This window comes from Cydia amplana, chromosome 1, assembly GCF_948474715.1.
Source record: "Cydia amplana chromosome 1, ilCydAmpl1.1, whole genome shotgun sequence".
Classification (NCBI taxonomy): Eukaryota; Metazoa; Arthropoda; class Insecta; order Lepidoptera; family Tortricidae; genus Cydia; species Cydia amplana.
In genome coordinates this window covers 18,213,065-18,236,723 of record NC_086069.1, presented here as the reverse complement: position 1 = coordinate 18,236,723, position 23,659 = coordinate 18,213,065, and the positions used below count along the sequence as shown (strand labels likewise).

General features: G+C 36.2%; 1 protein-coding gene and 1 long non-coding RNA gene across 3 annotated transcripts in view; both read right to left on the bottom strand.

Moving 5' to 3' along the window:
- Positions 1 to 23,659, bottom strand: part of LOC134649539 (uncharacterized) — a 405,305-nt gene that overhangs the window by 166,421 nt on the left and 215,225 nt on the right. The window lies entirely within an intron of this gene.
- On the bottom strand, positions 5,389 to 6,519 carry LOC134653601 (uncharacterized). The gene has a single exon (XM_063509002.1). It carries the CDS (start codon positions 6,498 to 6,500, stop codon positions 5,397 to 5,399), a length of 1,104 nt encoding a protein of 367 aa, XP_063365072.1. The 5' UTR covers positions 6,501 to 6,519; the 3' UTR covers positions 5,389 to 5,396.

Here is a 23,659-nt window from a genome sequence, read left to right as displayed (position 1 = left end):
TGACCGTACTAAATGGAGACAAATTATTCTAAATACAAATTGGTCTCGATCCTCAGCAATAAGGGGACGAGAAAGAAGAAGAAGTACTTGCAGCACAAAAATACTTTTAAAACAGTTACAAATAGAAAACAGACTTCAAACTCGATGAAATACAATGTTAGCTTTGATATGCGCAACTTAATCTGGAACTATCATAAAAAAAAACAAATCGGTTTAAAAATGACGGTAGGCAACAAACATACAAAATAAATACGGTTAGACCATGGTATAATAATATACTCGGTTAGACCGTATTTATTTTTGAATTGCCTTCACTTTTGAAAAATGGAAGAGGTAGAGATTCAATGAGAAAAAATTTAATGTGCCTAAACTTAACCGAAATTATAGTTGTGATTTTAAATTGGCAAATACAGAAATAGAAAAATGTTTCAATATGTAGGTATTATATATACCTAACCTACATAAAGCCTTGTCTGGTTTCCAATTTGGTGCCTATTTTCCACTGTTAAACTTTTGTAAATAATATGTAGATGACATACATGACAAATCTGGCTAGACCGGGCCGGGGCCAGGTCAGAGCTTCCGGCGTTTCTTTTTCTATGGAAAGCACCACGTAATCACCGATCAGCCGTCATAGAAATGACATGCCCGACGCCTTGGCCCTGGCCCAGCCCGGTATAGCGTGAGTCATCCTTATTTTTACCATCGTAGTCATCCTCGTGGAAAATGCTCCAGCTTTTTACTACACGTTCAAGGTAGCACGGTTGCAAGAATAGCTCCTGAGTAGGACGCCGAAAATAACATCAACTACCGATATCCGTCTGTCAACATGCCGCTCTTCAATAACGTTGCGTTAATGTGAAAAACTCACTGACGAAAATGTGTATAAACTCCCAGCCGAATCATTACATAAAATAATATAATGTATGTAAAAATCCGATTTAGTAAACTATTCTAGTTTCCGCAAAGCCCCTTGGTGAAAACTAGTTTTCACTAATTATTACCCGACTACGGCAACGCAAAAGGAGGGTTATGATTTTGACCGGTATGTAAGTGGTTCATTTTGAATTTGAAAAGGTAAAACGCGTTTTCACTAGTTAAAACTAGTTTTCAGGGTATTGTACAAGTCATCTGCAATAATATACTCTTCGAAGGCCGCAAAAATATGTGACACGCTGTTATGGCTCTAAAAATAAGATCGTGTCAGATATTTTTGCGGTCTATGTGACTCTGTACCTGCCCTCAATCAACATGAACTAGGTATTTAATTAGGTAAACAAGTAGATATATTTACTGATCCTGGTCTAAGTTAGCGTCCAGGTGCCTCGCGCCTCGCTTACTGTGAGACTATGTGTAAGTGTAAGGCCTGAGTGGACGCTCGAAGCGGCGCGTTTGGCGGGACGTGCAGCGTGGCGTCGGGCTCACAAGTGATTTGAGCAGCGTGCACTAAGGCCGCTCCTATACGTTTGCATATGTTTAACATGCACGCCGCACGCCCCGCACCGCTGCACGCCCAACATGAGCGTCCACTCTGAGTGGACGCTCGAAGCGGAGCGTTCGGCGGGGCGTGCAGCATGGCGTCGAGTTCACAAGTAATTCGAGCAGCGTGCACTAAGGCCGCTCCTATAGGTTTGCATTTGTTTAACATGCACGCCGCACGCCCCGCCCCGCCCCGCTGCACGCCCAACTCGAGCGGCCTCTCAGGCCTTACACTTAGAATGAGTGAAAGAGCCGAAGAATAATTTATACATTGTTACCTGTGTAACATAAGCGTATTTTGCAAGTGTAATTGGTGTAAACCGTTCTTGAAATATAATATAAATATATAAATAATATAGTTATTTGTACAACAAGTGATCAAAGTTTGATATTTCTTCGAGTGCTTATTTGAGTCCCGTGCAAGCGAAAGATTCTATAATAGATTCACGAGCGTAGCGAGTGAATCTAATTTAGAATCTTGAGCGTAGTAAGGAACTCAAAAGCGCACGAGATGTAAATAACTTTGATCTCGTGTAGTACACAACAGTTTTCACCTGAGCAGTGAGAACATACCTATTAGACAACTTGAAAAATGTAATCCATCTTCATCAATACCTGCACTCATGTTTTCTTAAGATATACAAACAATTAATTTTGATTACCGCTATGGAACACAAAAACAAAACGTAATAATAAATTCCAGTAAAAGAATATAGAAATAACAAACATTAACTGACACTTCAATCGACAACTTTTTTTGTAAAAAAAATCTTTTAAGTTACGGTCCGAATTGCGGATACGTACTATTTGTTAGCTATGGTAGAAATTCTTAAAAGTAAAATAATTAATTTTGCGTGATGATCTGTGTAGTTTTTGAGTTCATTATTTTAATTGTACAATAAAATACCTAAAATATAGTATTTTATCAGTTTTTATCACATCTTAAACTTTATTTTTATTAATTGATTATTAAGAATTCATACTCGTACGTGGTTTGGAACGATGCGGTCTGAAGTTTTTCGGGGGTCTATTATAAACCGTGAATATGTCGCAGTAAGATAGATAAAGCCGTTATATAGTTATAACCCTAGGCATATAATTATATGTCGTAACATAGTTATACGAAAGCGATTCATTACTATCTTACTAGGAATATAACTATAATACGTCTTTAGTTTAGTGATATAGTTATATTACTGGATTCAGTTTAGTGAAATAATTGTACGTAGCAGTGCGGCGGTGCGGCGGAGGTATAGTTATATCCCTAGGGATATAGTTATATGCCGTATAGTACGTATTATAATCATATCCCTAGGGATATAACTATACCTCCGCCGCACCGCCGCACTCCTACCTACAATTATTTCACTAAACGGAATCTAGTAATATAACTATATCACTAAACTAAAGACGTATTATAGTTATATTCCTAGTAAGATAGTAATGAATCGCTTTCGTATAACTATCTTACGACATATAATTATATCCCTAGGGTTATAACTATGTAACGGTTTTATCTATCTTACTGCGACAAATATACCGTTGAATGTCGTTTTAACTTTTTTTGTCTGTTTCTTTATGCTAACAGTGTGAAAGGGACAGATATAATAGAACCCAAGTATTTCGAACTTTTATTAGATCCCGCATGTTGAAATTACATTTGACTATAAAGGTCACTTGAATGTCATTTTGTCTCACTCAGTGAGCAAAATCGCATTTTGCTCACTGTTTTTAAGAATCAAAGTACCCTTGTTCGAGCTGCTGAGGTGAAAAATAATTAATTAACAGAAAAGTAATGAAAATAGCGAAACGATATGATAAAAAAAATCGGAAATCGGACTTAACACTAATCAATGAGTAAATCGGGCATTGGTTACATACCTACTAATTACATACTTGAATACTGATAGCCTCTTTATATAAACGAACGAACGCAATGCCGTTCGAACGGTGAAATAATAAATAAAAAATCATCTTGTTCGCATTGCACTATAAGAAACGCGTAAGTGGAATTTTCTTAGTATTTTCTTACTCTATGGCATTTGTAATCATCCGAGCGAGCGTTTCTTTGGCCGAGTGGCGCCATTCGGTGGAGAATGGAACGTTCGGAACGTGGGCGTCCCGCTGGTGGAGAATCTGGAGCAGGCAGTTACGATCGCCAAGTACTAAGGTAGCATACACTTAAAAGAGGTAATAACTTCGCTTTTAACGCCATCTAAAAGAGAATAGTTGAACTTTCATCTTCATGGCATTATGCGCAACCGTTATCTCTTTCCCAAGACTAATGCTATTTCTTTTTCATATTTTACGGTTGTCGTGTGTTGAAGCGAGTACAATATAAGTTTGTCACATAGTTCGTTTTCGAAGCTTGGCTTGTCATGTCGATCAGTGCTTTTGCTATTCAATCACAGATGTCGCTGCCATGTACAGGGAGCGTGCAATGGCGTGCATGCATTGTAGACGGCAGCACAGAAGCCACCTATTTGGCGCGAAACATTATGTCAAGTTTCCATTGCTAGATAAGCCACTAGATGGCAGTACTATGCGAAGTATAGGCTTTCTCACTTTCATTAGTTCACAAAACGTCTGTCTGGTTTAAACTTAGTTTTTCCATATCGTTATATAACGGACCATCCTCTGTTCGATTTCCGTGGTATATACCACTACATGTACTATACATATGTATAGTACCTGTGTGTTTAAAATAGGCTACTTGCATTTCAAATACATAATACATGTTTAAAAAACCATAGGGTCCACAACCACACCCTATTCCCTTAATTCTTAGTTAGGTTAAGTTAAGACTAACTGAATTAAGAAAATACTAAGTAAGGAAAAGGGTTTTATCAGAAAAAAAATTAAAGGAAGGTATAGTGTTTCGAGCGTAAGTACCAATGGGAGGTAAACATCAAATATATTATTATTTTTTATTTATTTACTTAATTTGGTTAGTTTTGGTATGGTTTATTTTATACTGACAATATGCCCAAGATCACACCTTGGTAACGGACTTCGATTAATACACTCAACAACGTCTCGAATGCTCCATTCCCGGCATTGTAAATGACTCCATTTCTGTCCATAATTATGAACATCTTTACCCATATTTATTAATTTACGAGTAGTACCATCAGCCGCAAAGGTGAATGGAGACTTTATCAATGAATTCATTCATTATTTTCCATGCAATTTCGCAAGTACGTGGGAGTGTCAGATATAGATATTAATGAAACAATAATTTACGTCTGCTAACATGTTATGTTTACTGTATTTTATTTAGGTAGATACACAAAGAAAATGTAAAATTGATTAAAATACAAAAAAAGGACGCCATTTTCGGTGGTTGGTAATGTAACGTATATAATATATCGTACTGTGTATATATAGCGTATTTTATTGTGATTTGCACGTCCTTAAGTGCGATATATATTATGTATGTATATAGGTAGATATATAATTGGTGAGATCAAACTTATACTAAATATTATATAATAAATTTGGTACTATTTATTGCACATAATTGAAAGTGTTACTTTCTGTTTAAATACTACTACTTAACATAATTATATTAAAACATTTAATGCACCTATAAATACCTATACTATTGTACATATTACATAATTTAAGGTATAGGTATGTGAAGCTTATTGCTTGAAACACGTAGTGAGCTATTTACATTGTTAAATATGTAATTTACCACAGTTAAATAAATACACAGTTATTCTTTATTCACCTTGCGTCATATTACTATGCTAAGATTTATCAAAATACCTATTGATAATTTGATTAATACTTTGGTTCTATTTACGTATGATGGAATGACCATTAGGAAAAACGAAACGAATATTATAGTCGTACGTACTCTTTCTTGAGGCTTCCAGAGTTTTCTTTGAGTTCGGACTTAATAGTTAAGGGTTCTATACTAATTCGTATCCTTCATTAAAACTTGGATCTATTTCATCACTGTCGAATGCCGCAACCTGTTTCTGACAAGGCTCCTTCTGCGCGAGCAACCTGTCGCATTCGTTCAACTTCCCGTGCAACACGTCATACACGTGCGTCATGGATGCCACCTTCTCTTTACACGACGGGTCAGTTTCTATAGCGAACAGTCTAGAATCCAATAACTTGATCGCCGCTACGATGTAATTCCTTAAAGTTTTCGTCTTATGCTCGCTACGTATATGCTCCAAAAATGCACAAACCTGTCTTTCTCCACATAGAAGTACGTCGACATCGTATGCCAGAGGTGAATGTTGTCTGTGGAGGTATGCTATCAGTCTCTTAGCGTAGCGCCGGTAAGTTCTGTATGCCTTTCGTTTTCGAGCTCCAAGCGTTCTTCCCATTGTCATAGATTTCTTCATATTGTCTATGACTGCTTTGTAGCCCGCGTCGATTTTGGAGTCGAATATGTCTTGTAAACGTGTCTCAACCGGCTGGAGTTCGTACGGGGCTGGAGAGGGCGGAAGAGACGGAGATGACGGTGGCGGCGATGGAGGTAAGGGATTGGTTCTAGTATTTTCTTCTTCGCTGGACTCGCTTGATGCTCTGCGATCAACTTGCGGCGTTTCTGGTACTGTATAGGGTCGAGCTCGAGTTCTGGCCCGCTGGACTCTTGCAGGTCTGGGAGCAGTTCTAGCGTTATAAGCGGTAAGAACGTTAGCGTCTTGTTCCGTTAATGGACGAGATCGCTGTGTCGCTGCCAACGGAATAATCCGAATCTTGACCAGTGCGTAGCTCTGTTGTATCTTCGCTCTTATCCTAGGTTCATCATAATCGCTTCCCCAAAGGTCTCTGATTGCTGATTCTTTGAGATATCGCACTTGGCACAGTTCTCCGTTAAAAAAACGTTTTCTCTGCTGTTCGTTGAGGGCATCGCGTTCCGCGCCTGTCAGGCCGTGGATCTTTGTCAGATGATCGGGAAGTTTGCCGTAAGTGAAGCGGGCGCAGTTTTCTATGGGACAGGGTATATTCGCGTGATTTTGTTTCTTCGTACGTGGCGGAGCTGGTCGCGCAGCCATTTTTAGAGACCTGTAAGAATAAAAATAGAAACATTAAGAAGTGTTTCAAAAACGGTTTAAAAATTAAACCCTATGTCTTCATTTTGTGAGAATATCTGTGGGTCCTGTATGAATAAATAAAAAAAGAAATATTAAAAGGTGTTTCGAAAACTGCTTAAACCTTTTTGTCTTCATTTTGTGAGGACATGTGTGTTTTTTCAAAAATTGTTTGCATTGATGAACAAACAATAAAGGTATTCAGGCATGTTAATTAATGTATAGTTTGTCTAAGGACTGTTATGTTTGAAATGAACATATACAGAGATAATTATACTATCTTTGTCTTACGCCAGTACTAGCAGCAGTATAGTTTTTTGGTTCTTATTTACTGACAAATTGGTTAGACCAACTATACTAATTAATAATTTTCAGATAGGTATAACGTGACGTAGTGAAAAGGAAAAATTGATTGCAAAACTTTTGTATTCTACCTCCGTATCATAACTAATCTAACACACGTCATTAAAGAAATAAAAATGCTGTCATAAATTATGACGTCTCTGATGACAGTTTAGTAAAAATAACCCCATAGCTTGATTCTTCTTCTTCTTCATCGCGTAGTCCCGACATTTTGGCAGCTTGATTACCTTTAATTTATATTTAAGGTATTTGCCAGTAAAATAAAGTGAAAGTCAAGTGAACACTTATGTGTGGCATGCAAAACAGGCACAATAATTGTGGATTTGCGGAAAATGCCCTGCAAAACTAACTAACAAGTGAGTGCGGTGTACCTATTTGTGAAAATAAAATTATGCAGTGATTAAAGTATCTATACCGAAGAAAAACCGTAAGTAATAAACGAACTAACTAGTTAAATCATTTGGCATTTTAATGTATTTTTATCAGTCCGTTTTGGTTTCAACAAAAAATGGGAAGAAAATTATCTTCACAACAAAAAAACCGCAATACACGAACCTAGAATGAATATACCCTACTCAAAGTCAGGACGAATTTGCCTACTGCTTTTATTCAGTAAAAAAAAACATGGCACCAATTATCGATCCCTTAATCTGCAACAGAAGTCTATTCTCAAATAGGACCTTCAGAAACCTAGATAAGACAAATGTTTTCACGAGTCCAGTTAATTTATTTAGAGGGTGTTTATTGACGCGAGGGTGGCTGTCCGAGTATAATAATTGTGTTGACGGAGCCCTGGGGCTGTTTGTGGAGCCCGGGCCTCTTGTCCTACGGTTAATTTATTGAAAACAATACGGTCTTGCGACGGCAGAGTACTCTCAGTGTCTTGGCTTTCTAAGGTTGTTTTAGTGTAGAATTCGAGGACATTGGACATTAGATACACAGTGGCTGTGGCGGAGCATAAGACGGGCCGGTTTCCTTGATAGGTATCTATCTAGTATCTAATTCTATGTTGGTACCTGCTGGTTGAAAATACCATTATAAAATTAATATAGTATGAAACCCTATCTGATTTTACATAGTTAAAAGCGGCGAAATTTATTAATTGTTTTTGTCCTCAAAGAGGGTGTCTTTGTTCAACATTAACGGGTCACTCTGGATAGAATATTTCATACTAACTGATGATAGTGATGATCCGGTTTAAATCTTTCAAGTGTAATATTCACTAATCTAACAAAATTTTGTTTAGTTTATTAGTCATTAATTTCAAAATATCCATTATTTAAGATGTTCCTTGGTTAGAATAGCTTCCTTGATAACTTATATTTATATTAAACCAAAACCAATCAAACCGCCCTAATGTGAAACGCTTTCTTAGCCAAAATTTATTAGAAATTGTTAGAATGTAAAATGAAACAATGGCTCGGGACTATAGGCGAGGGCGGGTTTGATTGAGCTAATATTTATTTTGGAAATTAGCTTGTATTGCGTCGTCTTGGCCGCTCGCGATTATAAATAATATAAATTAAACGATTCTCTGGGGACCCTGCGGCCGACGCCAGATATTGTTATTGTTTAGGTAAAATACTTTACTTTGTTCCATTCCATCGTTTAAACTTAGTTTTTAATTGGAGTTTGTTGACTAATTAATGATTTAAATAATAGTCCATAACTCCATACTATGTAATTGGGTAAAATAAATTCTCCATTTACATTTTTACACATTTAAAAACTTTTGTAGGTACAATAATAGAAACAAATTATAAAATTAAATTATTGCTTATGGAACTAAAGGAAGAGCTTGGTCACGTGATGGCTGGTAATAGCTAAAAGGACCTTGGTCACTTTTTCTTTATAGGTGACATTCGGATGTCAACAGCAGCCGCATTACTGTTGCGATGTTACAGCGGCGGAGTTGATGTTGCCGCTGTATATATCTCAATTTACTTGATAAAATTAATGACGGATTGAAAGTCATAATCATTGCAGTACTCGTAATGTGACATACAGCGGTGACAACCACGCCGCCGCAGTAAATGTCACTAGTTGACTTCCGAATGTCACCTGTCGAATGATGGTCCCTATGAGAGTTCATTGTAGGCATATGCGTATCTGTAACGTTTAATGTTCGTAAAATTTTTAGAAGTTAAGCACATGAAATTATTTAGAAATGTAATAAAATAAAACTATGTAAACATCCCAACATTTTGAATCCTTTAGGTACTTTTAATACTTTACTTTTAATCCTAATATCATCGTTTTCTTCTTCCGGCAAGTTTTTCAAACACAGAAGATTTTTCTTCTTTACTTTTTGGAAATAATTAATAATAGGTACTGCTAATTAGGTAAAATGAATGCTGAAATGTATACCTATATTTGATTCGAATTAGTCGAATGTAGTAAAACCAAATATAATAATGTTTCGTTACTTTTCAAAATTAAAATTAACAATGTTCCTACATTAATAATACCTCAAGGGTTACAGGATCATTTGCACAAACGAAGTAACTCTAATAAACCAAAGATTACCAAACTCGTGTAACATGCTAATCTTTATGATAGAAGTGTCACGGAAATATTAAGGCAAAACTCCCCTTTCGCGGGCCGAAGTGGCGGGCTTGAATAAATAACTAATTTACATATTTAATAACAGGTATCGTAGCAGATTCAATTGTTTAAGCCGTGAATTATAAATCCGTGCCGCGAACGCTTATTACCCTCTGGCTTTGTTTTAATCAAATATTCAGATCTATTCTTAAATTAGCTCTCTGTAAACTTTGAGAAGTATATCTGCCGTTTTTGACGGATCATTAATTTAAGAGTAGTATATCAAAATTCTGTAACATCCAACATCCAATCTCTTTGGTGTGAATGTATAGATTAGGGTCAGATATAAAATTAAAATTAATGGATAAGTATTCAAAATAGAAACAAACAATACCTAAAACACTTGAGCAACTGTTTTAAAAATACATTTTAATTGCCGAATAAATGAAAACTTTTATTTGTAATTTATAATAAACATTTATTGTAGAAATTTATTGCCAAATTGAATTAAGGACTATTATATCTAAAGTACACTTTCAGTAAAGATGTAAAATATCGTCTCCTTTTTATTTTGATAATTTTGTTATCTATTAAATGAGGAAATACAATCTTTCACTTTACGGAACGTTTATATTTCCACATCCCACCTCTGCCTCGTCAAAATCACCGGGGGTAGGGGGTAGGGGTAGGTAATGCAAATTAACAAGGGTGCGTAAACAACGATGCAGTAGGGAAATGCAGCCAGTTTTTGCGATCATTGGGGACCAAGATCAAACCAAACCAAAGGTGGGTACGGGTTTGTTTTGTCATTACGTACGTAATAAATATAAAAACTAAGCCATGGAAGAAATTTAAAGGTAATATTAATATTCATTGAAATTATTAGAAATACCTGAATATTTTCTTACTAAAACACCTTATTTTCTAACTTGTAGATAAAACATAAAATACGATACCATAATGAATGTTCTTTTTTTTGAACATCTAAACTAAAACATCTAAAAAGAAGGTTATGAAGGTTTACAGACGATGTCACATTAGGTTCGGAGCGCGCGTTATTTTCCACAATCATTTTAATTTGGTTTAATGCGAATAAAAATATGGTAAAATTATTTACTGCTTTCTTATAAATTTTATAATGGACAGAAATATACCTACTTATATTCTAATAATTATAGTTTAATTTCGGTACGTCGTATGTACTCATTAATCGTTTTAAAATCAAAATGTAAGTATATACGAGGGGCAAACAATGATTTATAATCAAGATAGGTTATAGGCGTTCCAAAATTGAAGCGCTTACCTTGTGACAAATTGGACAAGTTGCCTTTAGTCGCGGCTGGACAAGCCAAGGACAAGCGAGAAATGTGCACGTGCTAACGAGCTCCTGCACACCGAAAGAGAAAGAGACGACCTTATGTTTAATAATAACGAGTGTGACAAAGATGGATGGAATGAGAAAATTAATCAATCAACAAAAATAACAGATTTCTTCGTAGACACAGAAATAAATATGGAAGTGTTTTTTGTGCTCCTCAAGTATGAGTATAACCTATCTATGTTTATATAATATCATTGGGGGCAAACTGATTTTTTTAGAATAGAAAACATTAGGTAGCGATTAGGTCGTTACTCTTTATTTTAATGCGTAAATTAACTCTGATGGCGTGCACACATTTTCATTAGGGCAGTATCACCCTGAAACGCACACGGCTCATTATCTCAAAGCCTTATTTAGTACGGTATATAAATAAACAAAATTTGGTCACTGCTAGGCAAACAAAGTTTCAAATAAATATAATAAACTTCTTTTGGCTCATAAAAACTTATTTATTAAAATAATAAAAAAGTGCCTGGCACGTATCGTATCATTTTAATGACAAGGACTAGTATTTTTTTTGTTATATTACATTAGTGCAAATAATATAATTCAAAAGGTAAGAATTGTAAACAGGTAATTAAATAAGTACATAGCCACAAAGTCTCATTTTCTTTCAAGCTCAAAAAATAATCAAAAATGTTCTTAAGTGTATGATTATCCTTTCTAAATCAAATGCATTGATTTGATTGATTAATTATTATTAATAAGTAAACAACAATATCAAAATACTAAACAACAGAAAGGTTACTTACCAAAAACCAATCGAAGAACAGCTGACAAACTTTCGCACACGTTGTTGTTATTTATGTTATCCTGGTACACAAGCGCAGACGAGCGGCCACCGATGCTGCCCTCACTCTACTGCCGTTACGTAACCAAATCCTGGCGGAATTCCGCGTGCGATTTCCACGCATTTTCTCGCCCAGCCAGCCATTCTGGTAAGACCGCCACCCCCTCCCTCGTATACCTCCTTCTATTCAGCCACAAGGGACTCTCGAACACGTTGAAAGTTCATCTTACATTGGATGAATCTTGGTTTTGCGAATTCTCAACGAGCCTGTCGTTACTGTTCGGAAAACGTCGGTTGAAATCGGAGACAGGCTCCACCTCTTGCAAGGATTTTCAAGTAAGATAAGATAAGATAAGATAAGATAATCATTTATTGCATAATTATAGGTATTACAGAAGGGTGGATTACATAATATGTATTTTAGTGGACTCACTATAATTTGCCTGTCAGGCGTACAATATTTGTTTACTTAAAATCTATATTAACTAATATCTATATTAACTATTTACAATGTTTTTAATTGCCATATTTTTCCTTTTTAGCCTAGTTTTACCTAAGAAGAAAAGATAAGGCAAGTGCTATCAACTATCGTATTACAAAGTGGTTGAGAAATCTATATCAAAAAAATCATTTATATTGTAAGGCATCTTCTTTTTCAATATGCATACTAAAGATTTTTTAAACGCCTTTGCATCCTGATCTTTAATTGAGTCAGGTAATTTATTAAATAATTTGGCAGCCATTACGTATAAGCTTTTATTATAATAGGCGGTTTTTACAGGGATTTTTGGGAGTATCTCATACTTATTTTGATGATTACGGGGCAAGTTTTTTTCAATTTTTCTAAAGAGATGGATATTTTCTTTGACAAATATGCACGCTTCCAATATAAACATAGAGGGGAGAGTTAGGATATCAAGTTTATTGAACAAAGGCTTGCAACTATCATCATATCTTGCTCTTGCAATAGATCGAACACATTTTTTTTGTAGAATAAATACGTCATTTTTATTACAAGAATTTCCCCAGTGCAGTAAACCATATCTCAAGATAGAAGATACTTGGCCATGATACGCACAGAGTGCAGTTTTTTGGGAAGACATAGTTGAGATTTTCCTAAGAGCATAAACATATTTACTTAGGTTTTTACAAAGATTATTTGTATGTGCTTTCCAGCTTCCATGACAGTCTAATGTCAATCCAAGAAATTTAATTTCTGTTACTTCTTGTAATGGAAGATTCTCATATTTTAGTACAATCTCTTTTGGCTTTGACTGTGGCAGGTAGAACTGCATAAATTTTGTTTTGCTTAAGTTAACAATGAGTTGATTCATAGTGAACCATTTCATAACATTGTTTAATGCCAAGTTTAGTCTGTCTTGATAGGTATCGCTGTCATTTCCTGTAACTAAGATAGTTGTATCATCAGCAAAGAGAACCGTACGATTTTTAGTAACGTTGGGCAAGTCGTTGATAAATAATAAAAACAACAAAGGCCCCAATATACTACCCTGCGGTACACCTCGTTCTACTGTTCTATTTATCGAGTTCGAGACAAGTTCTGTTTTGCTTTTTTTATCAATGCGAGTTATGACGGTGTACTGCTTCCTATTTTCTAAATATGATTTGATGAGGTCGAAAGCAGTCCCTCGTACTCCGTATTGATATATTTTATTTAGTAACAACTTATGGGATACAAAATCGAACGCTTTAGTCATGTCCATGAAAATAGCTGTGACAGGTTGACGAGTATTTAAGCATTCTGAGATTGTGTTCATTAATTCGACGATAGCTAGAGTAGTCGATCTGTTTTTCCTAAAGCCGAATTGTTCTCTAGCCAATATGTTATATTTTTCGAAGAATTTAATTAACCTATTGTAGATAGATCTTTCGAATATTTTAGAAAAGATTGATGTTAAAGCTATCGGGCGATAGTTTTCACATTGTTCTTTGTCGCCTTTTTTGTAAACAGGTTTAACAACTGTTACCTTTAGATTTTCTGGATATATGCCAGTAAGTATACTTAAATTAATTAGGTGCGAGAGTGGTTCTACTATCGAATTTGAACATGTTTTGATCACTTTCGTACATATCCCATCATGTCCGACACTCTGTGAATTTTTCAAGCCTTGCGGTAACACGCAGCGTTGCGGCTTTCAGTATAATTTGTGAGGTTACATTAGTGTTCACTTGAGATTTCAAAGTTGATTTTATAATTTCTTTTTTTTTGTAACAGTGTAACAAGGTGTTTTTTTTGTATGAAACTTATAGGTGAATATACTAAAGACTTTCAACTTCATTCTCTATAGGTAACCCATAAGACTCCTTATTTTATTATTTCTCTATCGATTTTGTGTTATTTATTAAACTTTACCAACAAAATCGACTTCACAAAACAGTTTAATCAGATTAGGTATATGATTTTTAACCCCCTCTGCAAAAAGAGGGGTGTTATAAGTTTGACGCCAATGTTGACATTACATAGTAGTGTAGGTTAGTTTAAAAAGCGGGAAATAACTATTAAATAAAAAAATTACAACCCCCTAAGCAAAAAAGACTAATAATAAAAACAACCCTTCAAAAGTAAATTAAAACCTATAATTATCAACTTAACCTATCAATTCATGTATTTAATAAAGATTATTTGAATAATGTTTTATTATTTTTTAAGAAAAAAGCTAGGTTTGACTATATTTGACTCGACTGGAAAGGCTGGCTTCGTATTAAAAGTTACTACTGAATGTAAAATCGCAATAATTTTTTTACAATTTTGTATAGATTTAAACTTTAAAAACGTAAGATTTTAAGTTTTATTTTCTTGCTTAAGTAAGCATTTTAAATATTTTGATTGAAGTCCTGATGTTATTACGAGAAAAACACTTATTAAGGCGAAAATAACAAGAATTTAATTTCCACAATCCACACAATCTGGTGAAGCATTCGCATTTTGGAAATTTCTGCATAAAATAGATACCGAGTGATTCTTCGACATCTTTCGAAAAGACCATGAATGTTCCTTTATTGTCTCCTTCCTCGTCTCGAATCAACCAGTAACACTAGAGGTGACTCGTGTTTTGAATACTCGTAGGTACATGTTTCGGTTTTGCAGGTCTAAGGCTACCATTAAATGAACTGACCAACAAAGTTAATATAAATTCTTTATAATAATTTGCCTATTTTAATAGTCCTATTAAATGGAAATTACTCTATAAAACTATATACAGCGTGCTTCCTGTAACAGGAGCAATAAATTAAACTGTAGGCTGTACTCCTCAAACTGACCAACATTTATTCAGCTACTTTTGAAAATAACTCATGTTTTGATTTTTATTACACTTTAAAGTTTATTCTAAGACGCAATGTATTGCAAATTTTGTTATGTTTAAAGCGTGACAAGCAACGTCAAATACACTGATGTCAGCGTACATTGAAGGCAATATTTATTTTGTATGAAAAAGAGGAAGTCTATAGGATTCATAATTCTTAAAAGTTGCTGAACAAATGTTGGTCAGTTTGAGGAGTACAGCCTTTACTTTAATTTATTGCTCCTGCTACAGGTGGCACCCTGTATATTCAAAGCAGGCTATTTAGTATTTACAACATCAAAGTGATGCAACAAGAAAATATGGGTACTTATCTTGAATCTCCTCCAAGTTCTGCTGTGTTGTTCCATGCAATTTCAGTGTTAAATACTCCGCGGGCCATGAGGTTATCGGTCGAGTCAGTATTGCCCCCAAAAGTTCCCTTTTAATCATAGTCTGCTCTTTAGTTTTTTTGTGCTAAATGGTACTTCCATGTTGAGAAGATATATCGTTTGCCGATCCGATACGGTATACTAAGGGAAGATGGGCAATTTCATTTTAACTTGTACCAAATACAAATTTCGCACTTATTGGTACCTAGGCTATGTATGTATAGCTCTTCAAATGTATGGCATGTATATGTATAAAGGCACCACTAACTAGTGTTGGGTAGGACTCGAGTCTTTTGAGTCCTCTGCTTCAAGGCTCGACTCAGTTTTTCAGACTCTTATAATTAAGTCTAAACTCGAGTTCTTTTCAACTTGATAGAGACCCGAGCCTCTTGTAGAGACTTGAGTCCTTTTCAGAATTTCGAAATGCATTTTCTTTATGTATAATTTGTGGATTAGGTACATAAATCATACAATAATGCCTAATTTCTTTACTGTTATTTAGGAAAACCCTGTAAAAAATTCACGGAATCTTTATTCGGAGGCTCGAGTCCTTTTCAGTTGCTCTAAAAGACTCAATAAAGGACTCGACTCGGGCCTAAAAAGCTCACAAGTTTTTTAAGCGCAGAGTCTCGTGAAACCGAGCAGAGTTCTTCAAATTCAGACTCAAAGGACTGGAGTTCCTACCAACACCGCCGCTAAAAGTTACATAAGTAGAGAATGTCGCGTGCGTGTTTGTGCGTCCGTCTTTTGTTACTGTGTGTTTTTAGTGCAATAATAGTACATTATTGTCGAGGCTCGGAAGTAGCTACTTACTGGCTGAGGATTCGTTTTAAACGGACGACCTTGGGAGTCCGTTTAATTGAATCCGAAGCCAGCAAGTAGCCTTCTAGCCGAGTCATATATAGTGCTTTTCTCAAAAATGGTGCAAGAAATAGAAATATTTTACAGAAGCAACGTTCTAATTTTCACAGAAAAATTAACACCATTGAAAAGATTTGCATTGCCGCCTTTACAAAAAAATTGAAGTGCATTTTTCTGCTGAAAATACGTCAACCTATTTGAGACACCTAAATAGTCGCGGTACAAACATTATAATAATAAGTACTGATCATCTGTTTGGCTGTTTAATGGACCTATGCCTTCATTTGATATGGCTATTTCAACTTTTAAAAAGTTTGGAACTCGACAAATAATGGAATTTGTATGCAACATTGCAGTCCCGAAATCGAGACTGCAATGTTTTTAACCTTTTAATTTTTTGACTGACCATAAACTACGCACTTCGCGACCTATTTTTTAACAGGCAACGTCGACTTGCCGTCCATTTTTGAGAAAAGTTTATTTAAATAAACAGGTAATGAAATGACACTGTCCCAATACTTTTTTCTTCTTCTTCTAAGTCGGTCCCTCACTGCTGAGGATCGTGACTCCGCATACTAGCTTTCCTGATGGCAGCTCTCCACTTCTCCCTGTCGGTTGCTTTGTGGAAAGGGTTGCTTTGTGATGTCCATCTGGGCGGATAATTGGTCACACCATCTCGTTGGAATTGGTCCTCTAGGCCGCTTTTCAGCTGTAGCTGCAGACCATCTACTGATCTGGAACAAGGTGCGGAGGATACCTACGGTGTTAAACGTGATGTGCTGATGTACATTGTGGTGCAAACTTTATTAACATATAAACTTAACTAATAATGAAAAAAAAAATATTATACGTGACGTACTTTATCATTATCACAAATATAAATTGTCCGTTGCTTACCATTTTTAGACATAAAGCTTATAATCATGTACGAGCTGTTTCATTTTGTTTAACAGGGAAACAAGACATTGCATTTGATAACTAATATTTAACCCTCGTTACCGTATTTTTTTTTAAAGAGAAAACTTGCGGCGCTGGGCACTTTTTGAGGTGGGGAAAAAATGATAAACTCGAGACAGCGTAAGGCGATCACGTGACCGTAAGGTTTAGATGGCCACTCATTTAGATGACATTTAAATCAATAAAGAAAAACTCAATGACATTACATGAAAAAGGTTTGTACGGGCTGAAATACGAGGATCTCACAGTTACATTCTAACTTTATATCACTCAAATATAATTCAATAAAGCTACATCTAGATGAAATCGCTAATAAAAGTGAACTCTAGTACTGGTGAATAAAACTCAAAATATCATGACCAAAGATGCGAGGTCTGCAAGGTAACTTTACAATTTCTATTCGAATTTTAAACAATTGATGCTACAAATTTGAATTTCGAATTTTAAACAAGCTCACTGACCAGCAATTTCGGAACTATAGTTTTTTAATAGCAAGGAGGATCGGTCAATTATACATAGTGCTGCAGACATTTTGGACTAGTCATTGAGTTTTCACTTCTGTCGGCACTCCCGGAGTGCAACGCGTTGTTTTTTTTTTTTTTTCATATAATTTGTTGAGCTAACACTTCCATATCATATTTAGAGTCTTTATTTATTTAAGGCATCTATGTAGAAGTTGAAAGGCGCCACTTTTCTAGATTGAACTATTCAATTTTTTTTTTTTTTTTTTTAATTTTAGGATATTCCATTTTTTTCACAAACTATAAATAAAATTTTTAAATTAAATTTATTTAAGACCAACAAAGGATCAATTTCGTTAGTGACACATTTAATCTTACAACTAATGTTAGTAGGTACACACACAAACTTATTAACTAACTACATTAATCATTATATTTACATATTTATTTATTTATTTATGCACATATGGAGTGCACCACAGTGGTTCAGGTAGGCCCCATCAAACCTGTCTGCATACATGGCTAGGATGCTGTTGGTGCTGTTCCTCACCCTGCATAACAATGAAGTGGCTCTTTTGCGCATAATGGCAGCAAAACTATCTACGCGCGCCTCCGCAAACATTGTTGACGCGCTGCAGTAGCGAGGAAGCCCCATCAGCACCCTAAATGCATTATTGTACTGTACACGCAGGGCACTGTACTGCCTTTGCGTGTAGTTCACCCACAGGCTGCTGGTAGTGCTGGTGTAAAAAGATGTACAAAAGGCTCGGAATAACGTAACCTTTACTGCCGGTGAGCTACAAGCGAACCTGCGGGCAATCATGTTCGCCCTCACAGCCAGTGCCCTGCGCTCCCTTTCGACGTCGGCACCGTCCTTGAGGTCAGAGGTAATCATATGTCCCAGGTACTTAAAATTGTCTACCAACTTAAGCGGGGTTTTGTTTAGTTGTAATACTGGGACTGTTGATGGACATTTACCTCTGACTCCAAACACCATCATTTCGCTCTTTGCAGAGTTGTATTTAAGCCCGTGTGCTGCAGCGTACCGCTCGCAGACCGTTATAAGCCTCGCGAGACCACAGGGTGACGCGCTCAACAGCACCATGTCGTCCGCGTAGCTAATATTGTTAATGCAAACGCCCTGCACGTGGCAACCGACATGTGTGCTGCTGAGCTCGGCAATAAGTCCATTTACGTATAGATTGAAGAGCTTCGGGGAGGTTAGCCCTCCCTGCCTTACCCCGCACTCCAAACTATACGGTTCCGACAACGCTCCTGCCCATCGAACGCTATTGACCTGTCTTGTGTACCAGAATTTGAAAATGGATATAAACTCCGGAGGTACCTCCATCTCCATAAGCTTTCTCCATAGTATATCATAACAGACCAGGTCAAAAGCCCTCGATAGGTCGAGAAAGCACGCATAAACAGGTGTGTCTCTATCAGTATAATACCTAACAGTCTGCTTTAAACACAATATAGCACTTTCAGTCGACAATCCGGGCCTAAACCCGAACTGATTGCCGTGCAGCTGTATATACTTATCCAATTGTGTATTAAGCAGACTGTCAAGTATTTTTGCAATAACAGTGGCAAGAGAAATTGGCCTGTAGTTGGTCTTGTCCGACGTATCTCCAGTCTTGTTTTTTACAATCGGAACCACAACGGTTTTCATTAGTTCGGCCGGTAAATACGAATGTCCCAGACACAAAGTATATAACATTGCCAGCACTCGAGGTAGGTGTGGGCCCGCATATTGCAGGTGTTCGATGCTGAGACCATCGTGCCCCGGGGATTTGCCTCTAGACATTTTCTTTATCGTTTTCGTGACATCCTCGGCGGTTATTTTAGTCCCGATCGTAATGGTCTCAGCCTCACACCCTGCATGTGATGGCCCTAGTGGTGAGCGAACCAAAAATTGATTTTTAAAAAGTTCAGCAATCTGTTTGGGGTCACTTATACCATCACTTATACCTTCAATGAATATTTATTCTCATATTATGGAATTTCACAATATATATAAAAAATCTAAAAGAGATCATAGTTGCTGTTAAAAATTGGCCACTTTAACAGTTAGAGTTTCTACACTTTCTATTATTGGTGGTCACAACTGGCACGTAATTCATTAAGCGAATAAATCATCATCATTCATTAGTCAAATTACGCTAGTTGCTTAAATGCAGTTCTCTCTGGTGGTTACCATTCGACTGTTAAGAGTTTCAGTTGCAACTATACAAATGAACGTTCAATATGGCAACGTGGCTTTAAGACTTGAATTAAAAGGTCGCCATCTCCATTACAAAGTAACTCGTACTACTTATACAATAATTTTAATATCCGAGTTAAGCCACGCCCATCGACTGGGCGTGCCGGGACCACGCCCAACGCCTCTTACATTACCTTGAGCCTTAGCCATCTCACATCCTCTTTCAAGAGACAATGTGGAATAGCATCGATTTGCAAAGCTGTTCTCAATGGAGCAGTATAAGGAAAAATGAAGGTTTCCGAATTTGGTTGGGTTATTGCGATATTGCGATTCGCATATCGATCCTGAACTTTCTAGACGATTGATTAAATTGCAGGGATTTGCTTTGACGTGTAATAGGGAATCGGACTGGCTAGTCAAATTTGTTACTTCTTTCAAAATGTCAGGACGATCCGTCAGGAAGAAGTTTGAATGAATGTCCATTCACGTCACGTCAACATATGTTGCATGCGTCAGTCATAATTTATAGATAGCCAAACTAAAGCTTTAAAAATAAATTTTGACATATTAGCTTTATATTCGGGCCAAGTGTGTATTTTTTCAGAAAGATAAAAGATATGAAAAACAAAGAATCAAGTGGTGATGAATCTCTTTTATGATTTATATTAGTCTTATTATATACAAAAACTGACAATAATTATGTGCCTTTTGCCTCATATTAAATTCTTTATCAAATTGAAATAAAATTGGTAGAGTCGGAGTGCGGAAAGAGTAGTGTCGTGGAATGTATGGGGCCCAATACATTCCACGACTCTTGTCTTTGCGAACAGACTCTATCAGAATATTTAGTTTGATTGAATCATGTTTCGGGCAAATGTTGATGAGAAATTAGAATTATAAAAAAGTCATAAAACTTGATTTGCAAACTGCTAGAAAAATAAGTATTTGCGTATTTATTTTCCTTCTTCTATTCCTGTTCATGTATTTAAAAAAAAAAACATATTTTCCTTCGTATGTTTGCACTTGGCTCTACTAACATCATTAATCAGCCAATAATATGCAACTTAAAAACACCACCAAGACGGAAACCTTTTAAAGTAAAGAATGCTATGGATGTGACATTCACATTCAATATAATTTTCTGTTTTCATACTTGATCACACAAACGGGTCTACCGCGATATAGTTTCATTGGTTTTACCTTAGATTCCGACGATTCAGTCGAGTTGCACCAGCTGTGGTCACATGGTTCGTCATTCGACTGACTTCCCAGGAAATCCACGAATCCGCACGAAGCGCTTTGCTTTCTCTTTCCTTATGCGCACTGCCAAGGAATGGAATTCCTTGCCGGCGTCTATTTCCGAGCTCATATAACCCGGCAACCTTCAAATCAAGGGTGAACAGGCACCTTCTGGGCAGACTCGCTCCATCGTAGGCCACGTCTTCGCCTCGGCTAGTCTGTGGCCATGAGTAAGCCCATTTTTAATTAAAAAAAAAATTACAACGGAGATATAAACAAAACAACACTGAAATATCCGAAAAAGTTTATAAAAATGTTCGGGGTTGACAAAGAAATTGCAGCTACCCGTTAAAGTTTAATTTTTTACAACAACAATGAAACTATATCGCGGTAGGTCCGTTTGTGTGAATATGTGTACAAAACGCGAGAGTTTAAAGTGTTAATACGTGTTTATAGTGTTAAGCGTTAATAATAGTGTTATGTATGTGTGTTTAGTGTTTTGTTAGTGTTATAATTTTCTGTTTTATTTTTATGTTTGTGTCGTAGGCATAAAATTATTCTATATACTTTTATTTTCTGTTACCTCAGGAGGAAAGGGGACAACCGCAATGTACACTATTCGTTTTAACAGGTAATAAATTATCATTTTGTCCCTCAACGTTTGACACTCTCACAGTTACAAATCAATATTTACAGACACATTTACTGACAGTTACAAACAAAATTAATTTTGTATTAAGCAGAAACGTCTGCGAACGATGCTATTAAGCTTCGATATAAATTAAAAGTGGAAAATTCACTGTCTTGGGTGGGACTTGAACCCACGACCACTGGATCACTAGTACAGTGCTCTTCCATCTGAGCTACCAAGACCGTACCCAATTCAGCGAATATTTCCACCATATATGAGCCCTAGGGGGGCTCTTAGCGACATTCTACCGTAAGAGTCCTACACTTCTTAAACGGCTACCGGCTAGTTACAAACAAAACACCATCTTAGGCATATTTTTTATTTAAGGGAGATCTACACTAACCCAACGCACAATTTTTCTTCTAATGATAAAAATATGATGTCGGGTGCCCCTCCGGATATCCGCTGGATACAGCCACAATGAGCCGGTGATGAATTTGTACCCGGATGCTTGATTGATAACCGGCTGTCGGCAAGAACGCAAGGGAATTAACGTCACTTTACGTGTTGTTTTCAGTTTTAGGGAAAACAAACTTAGGTAACGCAGAATATTCTAAAGCGTGAAGTTTGCACTTTTTCTGAAATATGCACGAAATTAACAAATTACATATTTTGTCATTGAAATTTTTACACAGTTTTTAATTTACGACTGCATACGTACGCCTATTCGATTACAATTCGCGTGTACTTACACTAGGTACGCCTGAACATCACCTATAGGTATTTTGGGTACCTAATAACTTGATAGCGCTTCTAAGATAACGAACAATAATTTTCGGTGAATATCCAATAATATTTTCCGTCAGCATGCAGCGTTGTGCAGCGTAAATCATCCCCCGTGCATAATAATATAATAAAATAGGGCCCGATACTTTGTTTATTGTTTTGATGAGTCGGCCTTTTCTCCCCCTGCATTAGCCCGGAATGTGCCCGCATATGCTAGAAAAATAAGAAGAAAAAAGAGTTTTTGAGTGCTATGCTACAGAAAAAGTTATAAAATTTTGATATATATACCTACCTGCACACTGGCTAGCAAGAATGTTGAAGTTGAATTAAGCTCGGAGTCTTGTTTGACTAGTTGTAATTTAATGTGAAGAATGAAGCTGAGTAAAGTGTTGTTTAAAATTGGATGAAATAAGTTTGTTAACAATTTGTGAAAAGTTTTGCAAAAATGTACTACTTCACTGAACTTTTACCTTGCCTCTATCTTAGTTTATTTTTATGAACTTAAATATTTTGTAATATCCATGTAAATTATAATATCTGACTGGGTCTTCTAGATTACTTTGCCTCGATCGCAATTCAGATCAAGAGTTTACTGTGTGGTAAATAAATCCCTATTAATTACCTTACCAGGCTTGCAAAATCCCAACCGTCAGTATAAACCATTAACCTTTTATTGACCAACGAGCTGGAGCAACTATCACAGCAATTTTGTCCGTTTGTTTGGTCGCAGTTGCGATTAAGTTGCTGAATATTTTATATCGCAGATCGTCGAGGAACAATCGGCGAATGTTTTTCACGTCGTTTTCGGAATTCACGTGATTGTCCCCTGAATAATATAGACCTTGCGAATGGTAGTTCAGATTTTTCAATTACCTCACAATGCGGTACCATGTTTGTTGAAGGTATGACAAAAACCTTCTCGATGAATTTCACGTTGTTTGTATCGCGAGTTTAAACGCGTTTTTTTAATGTGATCATTTGTTTCGATAAAAGTTATTTACTCAAGCCCTTTGAAAATACATTTTATTGTACAAACAAGTTTTGGGTGTTGAACATATCCATGCTGCAACACTTTTCAAACGTTAATTCAAATTGTTGACAGTGCGGATATTGGTATTAGATTAAACAAACTTATATCGCATATATAAAGGATTTTTCTTGGCTAGATTTTACGTCCATTATATTTGTCTATGTTATTTTTCTAAAATTT